Source organism: Falco punctatus, assembly GCF_963210335.1.
Source record: "Falco punctatus genome assembly, chromosome: 4".
Taxonomy (NCBI): Eukaryota; Metazoa; Chordata; class Aves; order Falconiformes; family Falconidae; genus Falco; species Falco punctatus.
Genome location: NC_137583.1, coordinates 9379079 through 9400536, shown reverse-complemented (window position 1 = coordinate 9400536; position 21458 = coordinate 9379079). Strand labels below are relative to the sequence as shown.

Here is a 21458-nt window from a genome sequence, read left to right as displayed (position 1 = left end):
CACTTGAGGTTTAAAGAAGAGTTTGGCTATCTTTAAAAAAGTAAAGAACATGCTTTCTGTGTCTCAGTATATCCCACAACAGTTGCAGTTTTTTCTCAATAAAGAAAGCCTGGACAAAAATTGGATTAGTGAAAAATCTCTTGGATTAAAGCCCACTTGTTAGAGAAAAATACTTCAGCTTCACATGCAAACTGAACTGAAGCCCCAAGCCTTGGGATGGATGGTTGTTGTTAAGAGTTGTAATATATTTTAATTTTTTTCCTGCAAATGTGATTCACCACATCCCATTCTATTTCACTGATAATTTAAGTCTCATTGCTCAGCCTAGTACTAATCTTTACATCCAGACAGTCTTTTTTCAGATTCAGGCTTTAGCAGGTAACAGATTCATAAGTGCAGTAAATCCAAATTTGCAGGTATTTAAAAAACACAGTGTCATGTAAATATGTAAAAGAAAACATCCCAAAACACATACAATTATTAAACCATGAAAGCTATATGTATATATATTTGGAAGTTGCCAGAACTTTTATATTTACTCAACAGTGTAGTGTGTGTAGGCTTATTTTTCTCTTGCTAGATCTCTGTGTATTTAAAAATGCTGTCAGAAAACTTTTCCAGACTGGTAAAATTGCTAGACTAGTTTGCTGCTGTCTTTACATAAGAATTGTTCATGCTAATACTGTAATAAATTTGTTAAAACAGTTCCTTTGTAATATGCAAAACCTATAATTTATCTAACACCTTATCAGTTCTTATCAGTTCTGATAGATTATTATAGTAATTGGTAAAACATACAAGATTAAAAAATATCTTTAGGGTTGTTACCTAGATATATGGTTTAGCAACAAGGAAGTCTTGCCCTTGCAAGACCCAGCTTGATTCTTAGAAAGTCTAACAGAGGGACAGGGTTTTGATTGCAAGACAGGGGTTCAAATGCTTTGAAATTCTACCTTAAAAGACATCTTTAAATACTAAGGAATAAAAAATGTGTTAAAAATCACTGATGTGCCTTGCCAATGAACCATTCCTTTCATTAATTAAAAAAAAATATAAATAATTTGAATTACATTTCTGCCTGCATGTGTTTCCATACAGAAAAGGCAGCTGTGATTTCAGTTCCCCAAACTAAGCACAATCTATCACCAAATTTACAAACTCCTAAAAAGGAGGATTCATATTGTGCAATGAACATTCTGACAAAAGCTCAAAAATGGTGGCCCAGCATTAAAACATATTGTATAAGTATTTGAACTTGAAAATGCTTAACACTTTGCATTTGTTTGTGATGAACCGTTCCTTGTATGCACTGAGATAAACGCAAGAGCTATAAGCATTCCAAATCAAAATAATGGGCTTACAATGGCCATGAGGTATTTGCAACAATTTTCTTTGATGATTGCATGGAAAGGTGCTCAGAAAATTTACTATACTTACGTCCAGTAAGCTATGGGCACTGTCGCTACTCTCTTTGTTTGTTCTACACATGGCCTGGTAGTCATAAAGTGTAATTCTACAGAGAAGAACAGAAAACTGCTTGACTAAAAGAAGAAAACACAGTGGAATAAAAATGATGATATGGAACAGTCTGCCCACAAAAGTATATAGGAAAATAAAACTTGTAACAGCAGCAGGGAAAAGAGGGAAAGGGGTCATTAAAATACAGGTTACACAGAGGAGAATAAAGGCAAGAAACACTGTGAAAACTTTGTAAGGATTTTATCAGACTACAGAACAAAGCAAAAACATAACTGAAGAAACCAGGGAAGATACACATACAGTGTAACACACAATGGTATAAACAATGTGAGGAGGAGGAGGAGGAGGAGGAGAATACACATTCAACATGATGCTTAAACAGTTGGTTCTGGACTAAGGTCAGCACATTTAGCCCCAGAAAGTGACAGAACCTATGCATTTGAGGGGCTTCTCACAAGAGACCACTACTGAACTCCAGTAAAAGCAGAAAGACACTTCTACAGTTCCAGCATCTCAGTGCACAATGGATTTGTAACAACATGGTGTTGATTCCAGAGAAGAGAGAGGTGGAATTTCAATGTAACCACAGCACAGGTAATTGAAGCAGGATGGGTTTACTTTTGCTTCTTAAGAAAAAATAAATTTCAAAAGAAAATATTCTATGTCAGGTACCTGCTGTAATCAACATATGCTAGAAGCCTCCTCAGATGCATAGTAAATGGGGAAATTTCTTTCTGCTTGTGATTTTATTCATCATTGATACACTTCAGAGATCTAAATGTAAAATCCAGAACTCAGAGATAGTATATGGAGTTGTGATTATTTCTCTAAATCTGTCTGTCCATAGAACAATTAATTAACTATATCCATTCACATAAACAGCATTTAACATCTATAGCAGATGTAAAGAATCTTTAGTTTGTAAGTTGCAACAAGTGTAAAAATATAAAAGTCACTAGTATTATTTGAACATATCCATTTGCCTTTTGCATCATCAGAAGGACAAAGGAACACAATTAGACATCGATGGTTTATAGATGTATGAGATGGGACTTCAATGTTTTGCAATGTGTGCCTTGCTTCTAAGAGAAGAGGAAAGGAGAGCACACAAATCCGGCTACGGAAAGGATGTCCCAGAAGCTGCCAAAAACAGGTCATGAAATGCATTCAGCATCACCATGAGGCATTCTGCGCTGCATGCCATGAAACGCTGCAAGCTGTACCAATAAAATGTTGTAATCCATTGTTGTAGAAACGGTATATAATTTTTCTGATCTAATTTTGTGACAGCAACCATCACTAAAAGCTTCTTTATCATGCCTATATTTTCTTTTTGGCTTACAGGCAAAATATCTAGTATATTGGATCTCGCAGCTTCAACTAAACATTTAGTGCATGGTCATAGTGCTTACATTATTACTTTTGACTTATATTCAGACTAGGAATGGCTAGGAAGCCATTGTTTTGTGGACTGGCAGAGAGAGGCACATGGTAGACAAACGCATAACTAGAGACCTAAACATGGGTGTAAGTTGAACACTGACCATATCTGGCAGAATCACGCCCACAGCCAGATCCGCGCACACAGATCTGCCAAGACAAACAGAGCAGTACATGGTGTAAGCTGTGCTGCCTGTGTGGCATGCAGTAATACACCACTTTCCCTAGCTTTTTTTTTCTTTTCTTTTCTTTTCTTTTTTTCCCCCTTTAACCATGGTCAGAATCCAGCCCCTGTAAGACAAGCTCTACAGCTCAGCCTTTCCAGTTTTGGTCGGCTGGATTATCTTATTCCTCTAGATCCAAGGACTGTGTTGCGTGTTAACTTGGATCTCCTAGTGATCGTGGCAAGTGGCAAGCGATAAATGTACAGAGAAGGGCAATTTATGATGTTAATGTGCTCTCTGCAGAGTAGTTAAGGAATTCTGTATGGATCAAATGGTCCCATCCCTCATTCAATACCTAGCGTTACAAGGAGAATAGCATTCAGTTTTGTCTTCATTCCTTGTAAATGGTTTTCCAATATAAGTCTGGTGATCGTTTGGTGTTTGAAAGTGCAATCAGTTTCTCAACCTTCAATTTCATACAGCAGAACTGCTTGGTCAATCTGTGGACTTCATTATTCTGCTAAGTGTTAATCAAACACTATTATAATGTGCCATGTGAAATATCTGTTATAATTTGAACTTCACTTTAAATATTTGAAAAAGCCTTTACCCCCTTCGATATTTGCAATTGTATTACATTTCTTATGTAATTATGACATTGTAATAGATGTGACAGTTTCTTTAAATGCTCAGAGAAAAAGTAACTAAAAGACTAAAATACATATTCACACAAATCATCAGAAATATAATTAATATTGGACCCCAACCTGTCAGATTATATTTTTTGTAGATTATTTTATTGTATGGTAGGGAGATCTAAGATTGTACTGTGAGCAAGAGGAACAAAAAAGGAAAAATTTATGTAGTTATGAAAAAAATCTGTTCATTTTAACAGGGGAAAAATACTAAATGTTAGAGTGATGGCAGAAGGGAAGAGTTGTAATAAACAGCCTCAAAATCATTGTGGAATACTGCAAAATTGTTGTTTGGAAATGCTTGAATATCATCTGTAGATGATCTTATAATAGGTTTAGGTTTAGTAAGTGTATTTGAAGGTGTTTCCAGTGTGAAGATTCTGGTTCAGAAACAAATTAGAAAACAGATAATCTATGGGAGTTGAATACTACAAAGGAGAAAATCCTTAGAAAGGGACAAGGCAGACAGATTTCTTAGCAAAAGCCTGGAATGAGTTTCATTTTTTTGAGCAACGTATTCCCATGCCAATAACTTTCAAAGTGGGCAGGTTCAACCTATCTGAATGTTTCAAAAGCTGATTCAAACACCACTACAGGATGTGCAAAATACAATGGTGAAAGCATTATCGCAAAATGATCTTAAAAGACCTGATTCTTCTGCACTAAAAACAAATAGGAATTTTGCAATACACTTCCAAGATCAGTGGATGAAGCCCATAACCATGTTGAAACCTGAACACTGCAACATATTGAATCAATTCCCGATTCTCTGTCACTATGAATGGTATTAAAGCTTAGTATAAATGGGTTCCAAGGCATTCACAAATTCAAATCCAGTTTTGTTTTGGTTTGGTTTTATTCTTGTAAATGTAACAGGAAGGTAAAAGCCTTCCAGCCCTATTCTTTATAGAAGCTACTACAGTATTTGTAGTCAAAACAGTGGCCTAAGACACTGCAGTGCTTCCAAGTTCAGGTGTCATTTCCAGAATGTTATTTTATTGCTGATGTCTTCCTGAGATTTTAGAAAATAAGCTTCCTTCTCACTCAGACAGACTTAACTCAGTGTTGCAGAAAGAAAAGCTTCCAGATTACCCTTTCTGAAGTGATTGTATTTCAATTTTAAATAACTCTGCAGCTAACTGTATCCTGTCCCAATGACTATAGTGAAAATACCTTTCTGCTTCCCACAGTCTCATTTTAAGTCCATCTAGATACCCAAGTCCATGCTATATATTACAGCATCTCACAGGAGCACTTTTGCTCTTGCTATAGACAACATGCTTGAGACTTTCTGACATCACCATGCTGTTAACTGCCTATATTTCCACACCTGGTCACTGAAGTCTACAGAGCAATAGTTTTCAATATCAGTCATAAGGCAAAAATGGACTATGTGCTCTAACTAATCGTTAACTAACAAAAACCTAAATGTGCACCTCCATTGTATATAACTTCAGGGGCCAAGAACCTTTTCAATATCAATTTCCTGATACAGTAAATCCCAGTCTTGTACTTTGCAACGTACTTACAATTGAGTACGAATCTGGTTCAAGAAAATTCAACTTCTAAGACCTACCAGCAGCACAAGCTATATCAACAGCTGTACTCTATTACTCTCAGCTAGATTGTCAGCACATCTATAGATTTCTACTTTGTAGTGTAAAATACCATCACTGACAATTAACAGCTGAAAGATCTTCAATGCATAAAATGTCAAATGTTTTGTCACCAGTTCAAGGTTTGAGGGTTTTCGTATAGTATGTAGGAATAACAAGGTTCTTACCATGGAAGTAAATGTCAAGTCCATAGAAAAAAAGGAAGAAGTGCTCCAATGTGCCAAGCAAAGGAACCCATAATACAGGAAGTCCTAATTATTGACACTATGCTTTACTCAGTAGTCTATGTAAAAAGTGATGGTGACTACAGCTCACTCATGGTGGAAAGATGTTCATCAACTCAGACTCAAAATAGGCAGTCCGTCTGGCGTTCTTGCAAAAAAGGGGAAAGAGGGACAGTGTTGAATGGTATGAAGAGTAAAGTAGTTTCTAAAGTCTAGAGAAGGTCCTTGTGGGGAGGTAGCAGGACACTGTAAGAAATCCTGTACTGTTGCTGCTCTGGCTCTCCCACCTTCATTGACAGACAGATTATTAGTGTCCAGAAGCTGTCAGACTAATACCTTTCACCACCAAGAAAATCAATGAAAAGCGTAAAAATAAATTACAGCATTTTGACAAAACAAACCTGTCATCACATATCTTTGCCTTTATTGTTCAGCTATTCCCCATTGCCAAGGTGCTCCAAAACATAAGCTGTAAAAAAACCTACAACTCAAACTGATTTCCAGCATACAGAATGACAACCCTTTTACAGAGCACACATGCCTGGGTTTCTCCTTAAGTGGGTAAAATGATTCCCATATACTAATACACTGTATTAAATTAGTGGTAATATTTACAGAGATATAACCTGTAACAATGCCCAAACTCAGTTTTAAGACATTAATTTTAGATGTCATATGGACACAATATGAGCAGAAAACATACCACACAGCAGTGTGGGAGTTTCAGAGCACAGGTACCAGATGCACAATGCACATCTGGTAAATGCAAAAAAAAAAAAAAAAAAAAAAAAAAATTCAGAACAGAGCTCTTCTTGTTGGTAATGACAAGAAGGAAGTGACAGATATTATTTGGTTCTTTTGTACCTACTTGTAAACCTGTATTAGACATTCTACCTTTCTGACAGCTATTTCATTGATGAAAATGGAATGTCATTCTTCAGGGAAGTACAATTACATATTATTCATTTAGAAATTGAAGATTAAGGGTGCAGGCCTCATACAGGCTCTGCAGTGCACATGACAGCTAATATAGAAGATAATTATTGGATATAGTTTGTTCATTTTCCTACCTTGAATGTCTTTTGCCTGACCATACCAAAAAAAAAAAAAAAAAAAAAAAAGCCTATTGATCTACCTGACTATTTTTTGTGGTATTTATGCCATAAACATAAGGTACATTTTTAGCTTACTTTTGCTAAATAAATCGTTGCTAAAGATAGGGAAAATTTATAATATAAGAACTACTACATTACAGAATGACTACATCACAGTTGCATTTGTCCAACACCAAACCCACTAATTCCTATTTGAAATGTTCCTTCAGACTATCAATGATTTTAACCAAAGTATACATCTACATTCAGAAACATTGCCAAATTAACAGAAGATGAAGATCGATGACTCTAAAAATCCACACGAAAAGAAACACAAACTTTAGATATATGTCCATTTAACACCTTCATCAAAAATTTAAGAATATCTTATTAAAATGAATGCTTAAATAAGAAAGAGTGGTCTAAATTAAACAGAAAAATATCCTTTGTTTGGAGGCTGTGCTGCCTCAGTGGAAATTTCCATCCTGTTGGTGAGCAACTAGTTACTGTTTTTGTGATTTGGCTTTAGGAATGCTCTGCTCTTTGCAAGTAGCTTAGTAAAGAGTTCTGATTTTTTTTATAATCTTATAACCTGGAGGCAAAATACTTGGTCAGTTTTGCTTATAAAGCAAATCAATACAGAGAGCTGAAAGTCTGCCTTTATGTGCATGCATGTGGAGAACACAGGTGAAGGATGTGGACTGTCCCGTGCTGTAAGGACACAGGCAGTATGCATTCCTCACTAAGAAGCCCAGGAGTAAATATAAAGGAACCAAGCAAGAAAACCCGAGAAGCAAAAGAAGATTTCAAGGCAACAAGAACTTAAAAGTCTCAGCATCTGGGAAAGCTGGAATTCAGAGATGCACCGTTTCAGCCATATACCCTGACAACATAATGAAATACCAAAGCATACATTCTTCAGAGGCTAAGAGGATGCCTGGTGCAAACAGAACTGTTAAGAGGAAATTATGATGCTTCCATATTTGTCTTATAGAATTGCTTAGTTTGCTTCTACTGGAAAGGATGAAAGTGTTTTGAAGTCAAGAAATACTTAGTTTTCTCTTACAGATTTATTAAGTTCATTTCTTTGGGGATCTCATTGCTCTTATAGCCTTTAATTTTTCTGATGTTAATACGGGTTTTTTTTTTTAGATTTTCATGTTTTGAGCAGCTGAATCTATTTTTTCACTGTTTTTATGTAAACAAAGTGCTGAGGAAACTATAAAGAAACGTTTTTCTAACCTATGTGAAGCAGATACTTTTCCATAAGCACATCATAATTTATTTAATAATAAATTTAAATTATATTTAAATTATTTAACTGTGTGCAATATTCAAGGTATAAGATAAACATAATTTTGCTAAATGAAATCATAGAACATGTCACGTTGCTGTGGAGGCACTGATATAATTTTTCTCCCTAAATATAAAACCCATAAACTAAGAAAATATACATACATACATATGTACACATTATTCAAAAGAAGTACTGAGCTTAAAGAAATTGAGGAGGGAAGGAGGTATTTAAGTTCGCTTTAAAAAATAAACAACGAACACAAAAATTGAATTTCATCCTGCTGCAGGTTGAAAAGAAATATAGTCAGCAGCAAACAACCGGCTTTTGTTGAACACTTCCAGCTCAATCCTCAAAAGAACTTCTATATCGCTCCAAATTAGTGGTAGTTGAGAGAACGCACAAAGGGTTATTTCATTCCTTTTGTGGACGGAAAGCCTGAAAGCTGGCATGAATCAGTGAGGTGGTAGCGCATATCTGCACTGCCACACAGATTATTGGTGTAAAGGGAAGGACTCCCATCCCCATGGTTACTGATGTTAGTAAAGTCTTCTGTAGTGAAGATCAGGCACTCTAGAACCTTCTACTTCTAAACTAAATGGAAAAGCAGCAAGACCAGATCAAGTGGGGCAAAGTGACACCATTCAACTGCTGGACAGTAGATGTCATATAAGAAAAAAATTGCAAGAAAGAATGGCTCTGGGTATTATCAGAACGAAATGCTAAGGAACAGACCGTGCTTTCTGATTTTGCCTCCATAGTAAGAGCAGCAATGACAACTATAATGCATGTAGTATCTATATTGCTGTGTTTTCAAGGAAAATGGTGTGGTAACAGATTTTGCCACTGCATCAGTTCAGCGTGTTTTTGTTTGGTTTTTTGTTTTTTTTTTTTTTTTTTTTCTTTTCTTCTTCTCCCATATAAAATAAGTGTTGGGAAAGCAAAACACAACCCCACACAAAGAAATTAGTGTCTTTTTAATAGACTAACTATTTTTCATAAGACCCAGCAAAGATTTCTTCTTCGTATCACTGGAATAATTTATTTTAAAGGCCTCATCTAGCACAGCTCAAAGACGATTTGTTGGTTTGGAGGTTTTTGGGTTTTTGTTTGTTTGTTTTTGTTGCTGCACAGAGCTATCTGCTGTACAGCAGGAAAAGAGGTGGTCTATTTAGTACAATTGCACCACTTTGATTCTTGCCCATTTTTGACTGATTGGCAATGGCCAGTTTATTCTGTTTAAATAGTTGGCTCATTGTGTTTACATTTTCTTTAGCATGGAGATCAGTTGCACTGAGCTAGTGGCTCCATTATCTGTAACTTGGAGCTTAAGATCAGCAAAATCTCAGGCCAATGATCCACGCCAAATTGGCACCTGCCACAGTTCATGTGGAATACTCAAGCCATGTAGACTTTGTTTTCTCAGTGGTGGTGCCTACTGCCATCAATTGTTCAACGGATATTCTGTTTGAAATGCTTTGCTAGGCAGGACAAAACAAATTGGGACAAATTAAAGCATTATCCCTTGATTTTGACTGTATGTTTTTGTTTGCATTAAATAAAATGCTTCATCTCTTGTATAAACAGATCTTTTCATCGTAGAACCCAGTCTATAAATATGTATTACTTCACTTCCTTTTACAACATATGTTAAGAATGTAGTGCTAAACACAAAAACATTGCCACCCTCAAAAACTACGATTTGGGATAATTCAGTGAGTGCTAGATCTTTCCATTTCAGGTCAGTCACTTACTGGGAGTGGTGTTCAGCTATAATGCTCAGAGGTGGCACGGAAAGCTTTCTGCTTTTAAGAGAGCTGGTTTACCAAGGAAGCACAGAAACCATCTGCTTTGAGAGCCTCTGTGTACACCCTCACATGTAATAACTAAATTCAGTGTTTGATGGGATCAGTGATGTGTCTTCTTTTTATACTAGAAACACACAGGAAAATAAAGAGAAAAGTATAATATGGTCAGCACTTCCCTCATGCTGTATGAGGACAAAGGAGTAAGGAACAGTTCTTAGACCATATAAAAGCCATGAAGACTCCAGTGCTGAGTTACAAGTTAAAGGAGAAAGTTCTTTATTATTTCCCCAGGATGCATAATTTGTTTCAAAGGACATCACAAAAAATCACTCTTAGTTTTTATTGTCATCGTGACAGTAAGACCAGGTCAATAGTCACAACAATGTTCAAAGGTGATTTAGCACGTGAATGGAAATGAATGACTGGCAGAACACTCTTTCCCTTTAACAGCAGGGCATTTTGCACTGCCTAGTTTGAGCTATCTCCAACTTTTAACAGGTTCAAATGTTTAACATTGATTGCATCAATGATTTGCTCTAGAGCCATTTAAACCCACTCAGTAGTAGATATGTCCCAATCCCCTTTCCACTTGAGCACAGCAGGAACAGGAGGCACACAGTTTTTAGCATTGTAGTCAAATAAACTCTTCTTTTAACAAGAAACTCACTGTAGGCTGTCTCCAATGCTCTTCACATTCAAAGTGTACGGCATTAGATCGTACAGAAAGAGATATAGATGAGGATCCAGCCACACTGCCAGCCTTGGCCTTCTTTTATACGACTTTGGGTTTGTTTTATTTCATTTTGTTGCTACAACATTTTTGTAAGAGACAGAAAGTTGAGTTAATTCTTACCTCTTGAAGGAGCCCATTGTTAGCAACTTGTTCATCACAGCCCCTTCAACCTCCCCAAAAAAGTAACCAGTCTGTAAAAGGGAAAATGCAAGAAATTACCAGAAGCATAGATAAATGCAATACAACATTGGATGCAATTTGAAGTGGCATAATTCTAGGATCTGACAAGAGCGGCTTTGACAGTTACATAGATAGGTTTTCAGGACTACTGGCTACATAAAAAATGAAGAGGACTTCACAGTCATGGCAAGTTATAGGGATTACATTTTTACCCCAAGCAGATGTGAGAGTTTAAATATATTGAGGTACATTATATAACATCTAATATCAGAAATAAAAGCCATCCAAACCGAAAGCTTGTAAAGAAAACACACTAATCTGATCACAAACCCTTGTGATTAAAATGTTACTCAAAAAAGATATAAACAGGTTGTGAGAGGATTTCATAAACAGTCATTAAAAAGCATTGTTTATAATTCCTGCATGACCTGTTTAAGGAGCTGGAACAGTACATTTCATCAATCCTATAAATTTTAACCCCATTCAGTCATTTCATACTTAAAACCACTCAGCCTGATGAATTACTCATTTTGTCCTTGTTCAGTAGATGTGGACTAATAAAAATAAATCTCTGTTGAGAAAACAAACATTCATATTATGAATTTGGTACGTAATGTGGAAGTGACTCTATAATTCGCAGCCATTCAGATGACAGTGGAAAATCTTGCATGCACAGCATTTTTCTAGTTTCGGAAGACATTTTTTATTTTAGAGCCTCAACTCCCAGAAGGGTTGGGTATGTTCTCTGCATTGTTTGAAGGGAGAAATCCCAAAATTTATGGGGGGGAAAGGGCACTACACTCTCAAATTGCATGGATTCCATAGGTTTTGTATGAACTAAACCCCAATTCCATTACATGGAACTTAGCTGACCTCAAGTATGCACCTGGGAGTTTGCAGGCAGAAAAGTTACAGCCCGAGCTAAAAAAAAAAAAAAAAAAGACATTCCTCCACCTAAAAAGCAAGTATTACCATGCTTGGGGGGGGGGGGGGGGGGGGGAGGGGGGGGGATGGGTGTGTGTGTGTGTGTGTTGGATTTTTTATTTTTTTTTTTTTTTTTACTCAGGGGAAACTTGGAACATTTTCCAAAACATGCGGGTGTGTAAAGCCTCCTCAAAACAGAAGGAACATTTGTAGCTTGCGTGACTAAAAAGACTAGCTTCAATAGTCCTTAGCTGACTGATGAAGAAAGATTATCCCAACTATTGGAGAGGCAGTCAGTGTCAAAAAGCCCAAACCATAAATGACTAGTATAAACTTAGATAGTAATACACCTCATTTATCAAGTTGTGCTTCAGTTATAAAGACATTTCAGTGACAGTTCCCTCCACAAAAGCTCCATTTGTAAATGCTAGTTCTCCCCCCAAAGCAGTAACACCCAGATTATCATTATTTTTTAATACATTAGGATTTAATTGCAATTCAGATGAAGAATTACACTGTCCCTGAAGAAGATTCTTAGCACAGTTCAGGTTGGCTTTGGAAGGTGCGTAGAAAAACAGTGCTGAAGCAACCCCAAGCAGGCAATTGATAACACGTCATCCCACTTCCTTACCCCTTCTCTATCCACAATAAATATAGTGTATACATACATCAACAGTATATGTTTAATTGTATGTGTAATTATAATAATTTTACTATAGCGTTATGAAAACATAGAAGACAACTTTACTGTCCATTTTAGTCTTAGATCCATCATAACCAAAAAACTAGCCTAATTCTGGTCCAAAAGTTGTCCACACTATATTCTTCAGGGGAATATGTCATGGCTAGTACCAGGTAACCTACCAAAGGAAAAATCTCTTCCTAAACATGTTTATTAGCTATATGATAGTTGGCTACAGCCAATCAGTTACACGAGTCACAATTAAGTACCTATGAATAATAACAATAACAATGGGGGGAAAATGAGACAAAAATGTTTTAAATTTATCAAGATTATTCTATTAATAAGTGTTTTCCTTAGGTCATTACTCAACTAAATAGAAAATACAGATTTGATACATAGATACAAGGGAAAAATCCCAAACAGCTGCTTCTAACATAATGCAGTTCATATTTAAGCAACATTACATTTTTATTCATGTTATTTTTGGGGTACCTCCTCTATTCAGAACATGCTTGACATTCTAAAAGGATGGAAGCAATACACTTAATGAAGTAAAACAACAACAATCAATTGCAGTGCTCAGTGTTGCATGTAAGAAGACATATCACGAAGAATGACTATTGCATGACAGTACAGCATGCTTAACTGTTAATGCTCTAGTAAACACTGGAAAGATAACAGTTTCAGAAAAGGTGTTTCTTCCTTGTTTATTATGTGATAGTAGACTTTTCAAAGTCTTAACCAAAATGAAGAAAGGGAGAGAGGGATCATGAAGAAACATGCAATTTTGCCCTATGCAAAGGTGAAAAATATCTGTGTCTTTTTACTTTTGGAAGTGCCAGATTTCAGGTTGCAATAATCCAAGTTTTTTAATTTAAAAGCAAAATGCTCAGTTTGGCTTCTTTTTTGCCATTTGCTTCAAGATTTTATCTCCTCTCCAGTCACTCCTCCAAGTCACCAAGACCTCTTTCCAATAGCTACTTCTCAGTAACCAACCTAGTCATAACATATAATTCACCCGAGGGCTAAGTAAGAGTAGATATTCCTATCCACATAAAAGAAATTCAACTTCAGACAATTCTGGCATAAATTGGGCATCATCCTGGCAGTTTTCTGGCAAAAGTTAATGAGATTGGTGATGGTTCCTTCACAAGGTTTCCAGGATTGAGCAATTATACATTCATTTTTCAATATTTTTACATGGAAACAAAGGAAATTAATATATTGAATGGTCTTCTCATTAATCATGATTCTTGTCTCTGGTGTGATGCTGACTGCCTAGTTTTAATCCTTCATGACTGTATTCACTTCAGAAAACAAACTCCTCAACTAACAGCTCAGTAAAATTTCATTATCTCAAGTTTGAATGTAAAAGCTCTCTGTCCCCAGTGTCCTCCCTCTCTCCTCATCCTTTCATCATGGCAAAAATGCAACAGAGAACTTTTTTTTTGTTGTTGTTGGGATAAAAACATCTTATGGAAGACAATTCTGTAACAAAAAAAGCCTTTTAAGAGAACATTTATAAGCTTGAGAGCAGACCCAGCCACAATGGGAGGTAGAAACGAAGCTCCTGTCAGAAACAATTTACATTCTTTGTTTAATTTAATGTTACTAATTCCTTAACATTTTAAGATAGTGGCCTATTTAGAAACCAGGTAATTTTATATCAATGTTTTACATGAGAAGATTGAATAAAAATCTTTCACTTACTTGTCTATAGTCTTCAGACACTAAAATAAATCCATTGTTATCTATTAGGTAACAGTTTATTGCCTGAAAAATAATAAAAAACAATTTTAATTTTTTATTTTAGGATACAGCACTAAGTGAATTACTTTAATTCCAAGTGACTTCTAAATGGGTGAATTCTTCAGGTTGCTATAATGGTACATAACTTCTAAGTGAATGTAGTCTCAACTTATAGGATGTTATCTGATTTAATTTTTATGCATTTCCTTCATGCAAAACAAAACAAAGAGGTGTACAGAAAGGGAGGATATAAGATAATTATAAACGTACGTAAAAAGGACAAGGTCAGTTCTTTTATAATCCATTATTAAAAGTTTTCCTTTTAACTAAGTTTGCAAAGGCATAGAACTTTGTTGCTCCTGATGGCTTCTCCTGTGTTTGGAAAAAAACATCAGCCCAATATCATTACCCTAATGATGCATTAATGAAAACACAGTGTCAGCCTGGAGGACCAACAGGGGACCAGGTAATATTTTTTAATTTGTTCATTGGGGGATGGGACCAGAAACTTCTGTAAGAGGCCCCACAGGTCTCCTAAAGCTTTTCAAATTGTGTTTTTAATTGGGAACTGGATTTAGAGGTAGGACTGTTAGCTTTTCATAGGTCAGCTGTATGAACTGTATAAAACAAGGTAAACCCAAATCAGTGCTTCCCTCCGTATATGCATGCGCTATTTTAACCTCAAGTGAATTACTTGCTACAGGCAAAGTTTTAATTACGGTGCTTCAGAGTTTAAACATAAGGTTCAACTCAAACCTTGATACAACTCAGCTTCTCTTCAGTATTGCCAAATACCTACCACAGCGTTAGATCTTTAATGTGGTTCTATTGTTGGTCTAAATCAGCGTTTTGTCATTGTTTCTTGAATTTTCTGTGAAGTTTGTGTAAAAAAGCAAAAAAAAAAAAAAAAAAAAAAAAAAGGAGGATGTCTTCCAATACAGGAATCATGGCTTTGCTTTTAATTCAAAACCTTTCCTGCTGCAAATGAACTACACAGACATGACAAAATATACTTTACACTCTGTAGATCCAGCAAAATCTGCTGTTTCAGAGAGGAAAGCAGTTCCAGGCAGTAGCAGTTGTGCAAGACACTGTGAAAATGCAGTCTGATTGTTCAAGAGATGCTTAGGTGTGTCTGATTCTCATTCTGGCCACTTAGTACTGTTCTGTGGGGCTGAAGGAGAGATTTGCAGTAATGCTGCCTTGAAGTTTAGTTTTTAAAAAAGCAAAAGAAACCCAACTCAGGCAAAAGTATGGAATGGATGTCACTCCCAAACACATTCATTCTAATAGGGGAACCTAAGCTACAGATACCACCAGTGACAGAAAATTTGTAAAAAATTTGAAATAACTCATTTCCAACCTTTGATCTGCTAGAAAGCCACAAATTGGCAAATGTAATGTGAAAAGCTGATGATGCTGGCAAAGAATCAAGTGGAACTAATGTATTCAGAAGAGGCGGCTACTTAACCTCAATGGTGTGTGAAGGGTGGAATTTCAGAAGCAGACTGTAACACCAGAACACTGCTCTCCCCAAAGTCAATCATAAACCTCCCACTAACTTCATTAGAAGAGGAGCTAAATCAACAAAGAGCTCATTTGAGGATACACATTTGCAGTCCTCATGCATGAAGATTAATGTAAAGATATTGCTTTAGAAAAAATATTCCTCCACAACATAAAAAAAATAAGTAAAAGTAGTTATGCTGGATGAGTGTAGACTTAATTTCGTAAGTTATGGATTGCACACAGTTGGGAAAATAGCCTTGATTCATGAATTAGTGGCCATGTCTCAAATCTCTAAGCCGTAGTTATTTACTAGCATTGTTCAGAATTGTAAAAGATACTAAATTTTCTGCATTATTATAGGAAACAGGCAAAACACAGTAAGTGGCATCGATCTTTTTGGAGGACTGTGAAGATAAGAGGGTTTCTTATCTTATAAAAGGTTTCTAAAGGGTTAAATCCATTTTAGAAACATTAACAATGCAAAAAAATATTCATTCAGGACCATACATACACCTGCTTGCCAGCAAGATAAATAACTTTCAATATTCAGCATTACATTAAAGAAATAGTTTGCAACTTAAATTTAGCACAGACAAAGGAGACAGGGTGCATCTACTTGTCTCATACATTAGCACATCTCAAGCAGAAGGTTTCATATACAAGATTAACAGATGGGATACTAGCATTTCAATAGACTGAAATTTCAGAGCTGTATGAAAGAGGTTTAATTCACAATGTTTCTCAGGTATTGGAAGTGAACTATACACAGGTTTGCCCAAAGGTTCAAGTTCCGTGAACTTCAGATTTCAAGGGGAACATTCCATAGGTGGAGAGTCCCTGAGCTTGTAAAATAGAGTAGGCATGAAGTCCAGAATAAACACAGCAAGAATGTTGACTGAGGTCTGAGAACACATTTGAATTACAGTAACTTTGATCAAGTTCAAGTCCTCTCTGTGTTTTTCACAGCTCCAATATACAATAACAGTAACGGAATGTAATATGGGTTAAGAAACCAAAGTGAAAAAGAAAGAAAACAACATTAAAATACAATGTGAGACATCAGGAAAACAAGAAGAAACGAGCAAATTCACAGCTAAAAAAAAAAAAGGAATAAACCCTCCTAATTAGTTGGATCTTTGTATTTTAGACTCAAAGGTATCACACAAACTCATCAGCTAATTCTCTGTAAGACTACTGTGCCACTCTATTTGCATTAATACCTTAGTACTTCCTTTTAAATGCTTTAATTTATACCATAACTGTTCAGCAGGTATTTTCTTGCCATTGATAAAAGACAGCTGTGAAAGTTAACAGACTCAACAGAGGAGATACGATATTTGATTGAGTTCTATCAACAGTACATTTGGTCACTAAAAAAAAAAAGTTTGGACTCTCTAAATCAAGGTTCACACTATTACTGAATTTCTTCATATGCATACATGGCTTCTGCTGGGTCAAGTGAAAGTACCCAAAACCACTTTAAACTTCTTGTGCTATTTTTGCTTATGGATGTAATAGTGAAAGAAGTTCTGCACAAATATTTAGCAAAATACGTGACTATTCTTATTAACTACCAATGTAATAGAAAAGAAAGGAGCAGATTATTTCTGGCTGTAACCTCTTGGAATCTTTGTCAGTGTACATGCTTCTTAGCAAGGACAGAACAAAAACATTCTTGCATTAACAATAATATGTTTGTTTTGATGAAGTAGTTGGGTACTTTGCAGTAGAAGCATGTTTTACACAAGAAATTATGTAATATTGCTATTCTATCGCAAAGGCTATCGCAAATGAAGGAAGTTATCTCTGCCCAGTTTTTAATCCCAGAAGTGTGGTGGTTTAGGCTAAACAAGGAGGAGATTTTACACAGCACTCTAACTTTACTCCGACTGCCTGCAGCTATATTTCTCAAGCTGGTGAGCTATGACTGGAAACCCATTGATAAAAATATTTAAAGCTGCTGGAAACAAGTCAAGGTAAAGCTTGCACTGTAAGCCTATAGCAAGGTACAGTAAAGCAAGGCCACAAAACAGGTAATTAACAGTTCTACAGACCTTTTTCAATATATGTCTGATCACTCTTAGGAGAATGAGGCAATAAACATGACTATGCAAATGACAGCCTGGAATTTGGGCTAAGTAAGGACTTTAACCCACATCTGTGTGGAATCTGCTTTGTTTTTCATTACTTCATATTTGGAAAAGTTTACTTAATGATTAAAATGATACAAGCTTTAAATGGAAGAGTCTGTAAGCTGTTATAGCTAGAAATGCAGAAGATACGTTGACTCATATGGTCCATTTCATTGCCAAAGATGGCATGATCATCAAGCCTTTGTGTTTTGGCTTACTGCAAATTTTATTTTCTATTATTTACTGCTACCTCTATCATCCAACTGTTAGATCTCAGGGTCCCAGTAGATGAATTATAGTTTGTTTTAAGTTTTGCTGATTTGGTGTGCTGAAGAAGTTAAATGTTCCACTCAGAACTGCTGATGTTTTAAGTTGTGCCTTTCTCCCTGGAACGGGTTTTGTGATCTGAATCTCATATTAATCAGACACATATTTTAAAGAATGCTAAAACTGCACCTATCTCCTGGACTCACTTTTCAATAAAACACATCCCAATGTCACAGTATATGAGGTTGCGAAGTAGCATCCTAGAAGTGATATTGCTAGGGTTGTTGATGTACCTCTTAAACTTTTTATAAATTGATTTTCACAAAATTAACAAACCCCCTAAAATATTCTTTTTTTGCTTTAAATAACTAAATATACAATACAATAATGACACATGATAGAAAGCACTTCTCAAACACATGAACTTTTTTTTGCCATGGTTATTTAAAGTTTTGAATTGCCTATCCTCAGGAAAGCCCAACTCTACTAACTTTCGTGACAGGAGACATCAAGTAGTACTTTGTGTAGTCATTCTGGTACAATTTTTTTATGTCCTGAACAAACTTAGTGCTGCACAACACAGAGCACACTCCAAACGAATTGATTATTGAATAGGCAGGAATACAATCAGGGTAGCAGTTCAGGTGGTGGAAGGTGTGGCCATTTCACTGCAGATACATAAAATAACACAGGACAAGCAGCACCTCAGTGATAAGATCTGGGAGTCTGTTTCAAATGCTGGGACAGTCAGAAAGAGACCTGAAAGGTGAGACTATAAGAAATACAGGAAGAAACAGCAGAGAAAGAGAAAAATAAAGACTTGTGGAATATCACAAATAATACAAGTAGTTTCCTGTTGCAAATATTAGTGACACAAACTTGTGAGAACTTGAAGATATTCAGAAGAAATGGCTTCACAGAAGAGAGATGAGAAGGAATTGTTTAAACACAAGAGTTTGCAGTGGTGGAAGTAACTGCTCAGTTTTCCATGATTTGCTGCGAGTCCCATTTATCCTTTATTGAAAAGTATGTCAAAACTAATGCCGTGCTGACTGCTGACTCTTGGCCATACAGACAGCAGCTTTCCTGAAAACAACTAAGCATGTATAAAAAAACTGAATAAAACTGTATAAAAACTTTATAACTATATGTAAAGAAAATAAGTTGTCTTACTTAAAAATAGATTGCAAAATCATTACATTAGCATGAATTTTGTACGAGCATACAAACACACTCGTGTCTTTTATGTAAGTTTTGCAATAGTTCTTTTTGCCGCTGTACGAAAAGTACCATACAAACACAGCCTGTGGTTTTTATTTTCAGATGATGAATTCGCATTTTATCATACTTAAATTCATATAGCTTGTTCAAGCACAGTTTATCAGGTGATTCAGATCTCCTCACACCATTCACTCAGTTTAGAGATTACACATCGACGTTATCAGTAATTGCTTTGTTCTCCTCCAAATTACTAACTATACATGATACAATATCTCAAACACAATTTTAATTTTCTAGAATCTTGCATGTTTAATTCCTTCCCATATATCAATACAGTCTGTGCTCTATTAACCACTTTATAATTCATTTAACCTGCAATACATTGGTTGCTTAACCAAAACATCATATGGTATGATGTCAACTGCTTTCCAAACATCTATGCATACAATATTAAAAATCTAACAATTTTTTATAACAAAATTTTTATCTAACAAATTGAACTACATAAAAAGCTATTCAGTTACTTCATTAAGCTAAACTAAGGTTACTACTTTTTTTTTTTTTTTTTTTTTTTTTTTTCCTGAAGTGCCATCAATATATTAGTCCTGCACAGATTCAGCTCTGGATTCATGTGTAAATATACTGTAAACATAAAAAAATAGCTTCTAAGATGAACAATAAAATAGTAAAAAAATGCCTTAAAACAGCTTCAAATTATTTGCAAAACTGGATTCACAAAGCACAAGTTACTACAACACATATTTGAAGTCAACCTTGTAATTAAATGGATGTTTGTAAGCAATCATAAAAAAAGTCTCACTATCTAAATGGTATAATATTTACAAGGTGATTCCAAATTACACCAGGACCTTATAAAGTACAATGAGATGTTCAAACTAAATTCATCGACTCTATGTTCTACTGCAGTAGAGGTATAAATGGAAAAAAATACCTGTTAAATACTTACTTCATCATCACAACTTATAGCACATCGGCCATCGAGAGATGCACACTAGAGATGATATCAAAAATCAATAAAATATTTTAATTTCTCATTTGATTATCACAAGACAGGACATTTTAAAAACCCATATGAGCAGAATTATAAAGAAGTTGATATTGATAACGTTTTTATCTGACAGCAATTGTTCTTAAAATGACTAAAGAAGTTTAAAACCTTTTCACCAGTTCTGTTCTGCTCCTGTCTGCAGAGAAAGGGTGCGTTTACACTCTAACAATTTCAACCGTTTTAAACCCCATCTCCCCCTCCATGTGTCAGAAGCTCGGAGACCGTTCACAGACAAGACTACATGATTTTCCAACAGGGTTGGGGTAGGACCTGCATTTTAGCACTTATTTTCTGAAACAGTATAGTTCCGATCTATTTTCAAAATATGGATGGCATCGCCTAATATGTAGCAAGATAATTATCCTCTTCGGTGAGTAGAAAATCTATATCCTGACATTTTAGGTATAGTTTGTTAAAGACTACAAATACCAACCATGATTCAGTAATCCAGTTCAGCCAGTTAACCTATGCAAAACTTCAGTTGCTCAATGTTAGTAGATAGATCCTAAGCAAGCTGCAAGGCCTAATTCTGCTGTCACTGAAAACAAATAAATATCACAATTTTTTTAGTGTATCTAATTTTTCTGAGGGAGCAAATCATCATGACAGGCCAACAAATTAACTCCTTATGTATAGGGGCCTAAAATTAATAACCTTTCTACCTGTTTCCATGAATATAGGAATAAGCAACAGGTTTTGACCACTGAATTGGCTTTTTTGTAATAATGAATTGAAATGTAAATCAGAAGAACTAGCCACTATGTATTTCAAATATGTTCTTTCTTTTCAATAGTTTTGTTTGCAACAAAAAAATAGCAGATCATCATCTGCACAGTTAGAAAGTGAATTCAATGACACAGAAAATGTCAATTTAAAATATACCTGTCTGCTTGCAGTCCAAAATTTCCGCTGGAAAAAATCAAGTTTCATCTGGATACCTACAGCTGGGAAAGACATAAATAACAAACAAACCAAAAACCAGTGTGTTTTATCTCTTCACAATAATTATTGTAAATTAATCAGAAGGAAAAACAGTCTTACAATAAAAAGGGAAAGTAAGCCCTAAAAAAAAAAAATAACCCACAACTACTTGAACTGAAGAGAGCACACAGTTATATTTTAAACCATTTACATTTTGGTTAAACATGAAGACATTGCTAATATAATGTGAAGAA

The 21458-nt window shown here is 35.4% G+C and overlaps 1 protein-coding gene across 1 annotated transcript in view; it reads right to left on the bottom strand.

Annotated features, from left to right (window-relative positions):
- Window positions 1-21458, bottom strand: part of CACNA2D3 (calcium voltage-gated channel auxiliary subunit alpha2delta 3) — a 492915-nt gene that overhangs the window by 51467 nt on the left and 419990 nt on the right. The window contains exons 28-32 of the mRNA XM_080385033.1: window positions 21166-21227; window positions 20182-20226; window positions 14047-14109; window positions 10668-10738; window positions 1438-1513 (exon numbers count right to left, since the gene is read on the bottom strand). Of these exons, the coding sequence (XP_080241159.1) occupies window positions 1438-1513; window positions 10668-10738; window positions 14047-14109; window positions 20182-20226; window positions 21166-21227 (317 nt within the window). The remainder of the gene's footprint in view (window positions 1-1437; window positions 1514-10667; window positions 10739-14046; window positions 14110-20181; window positions 20227-21165; window positions 21228-21458) is intronic.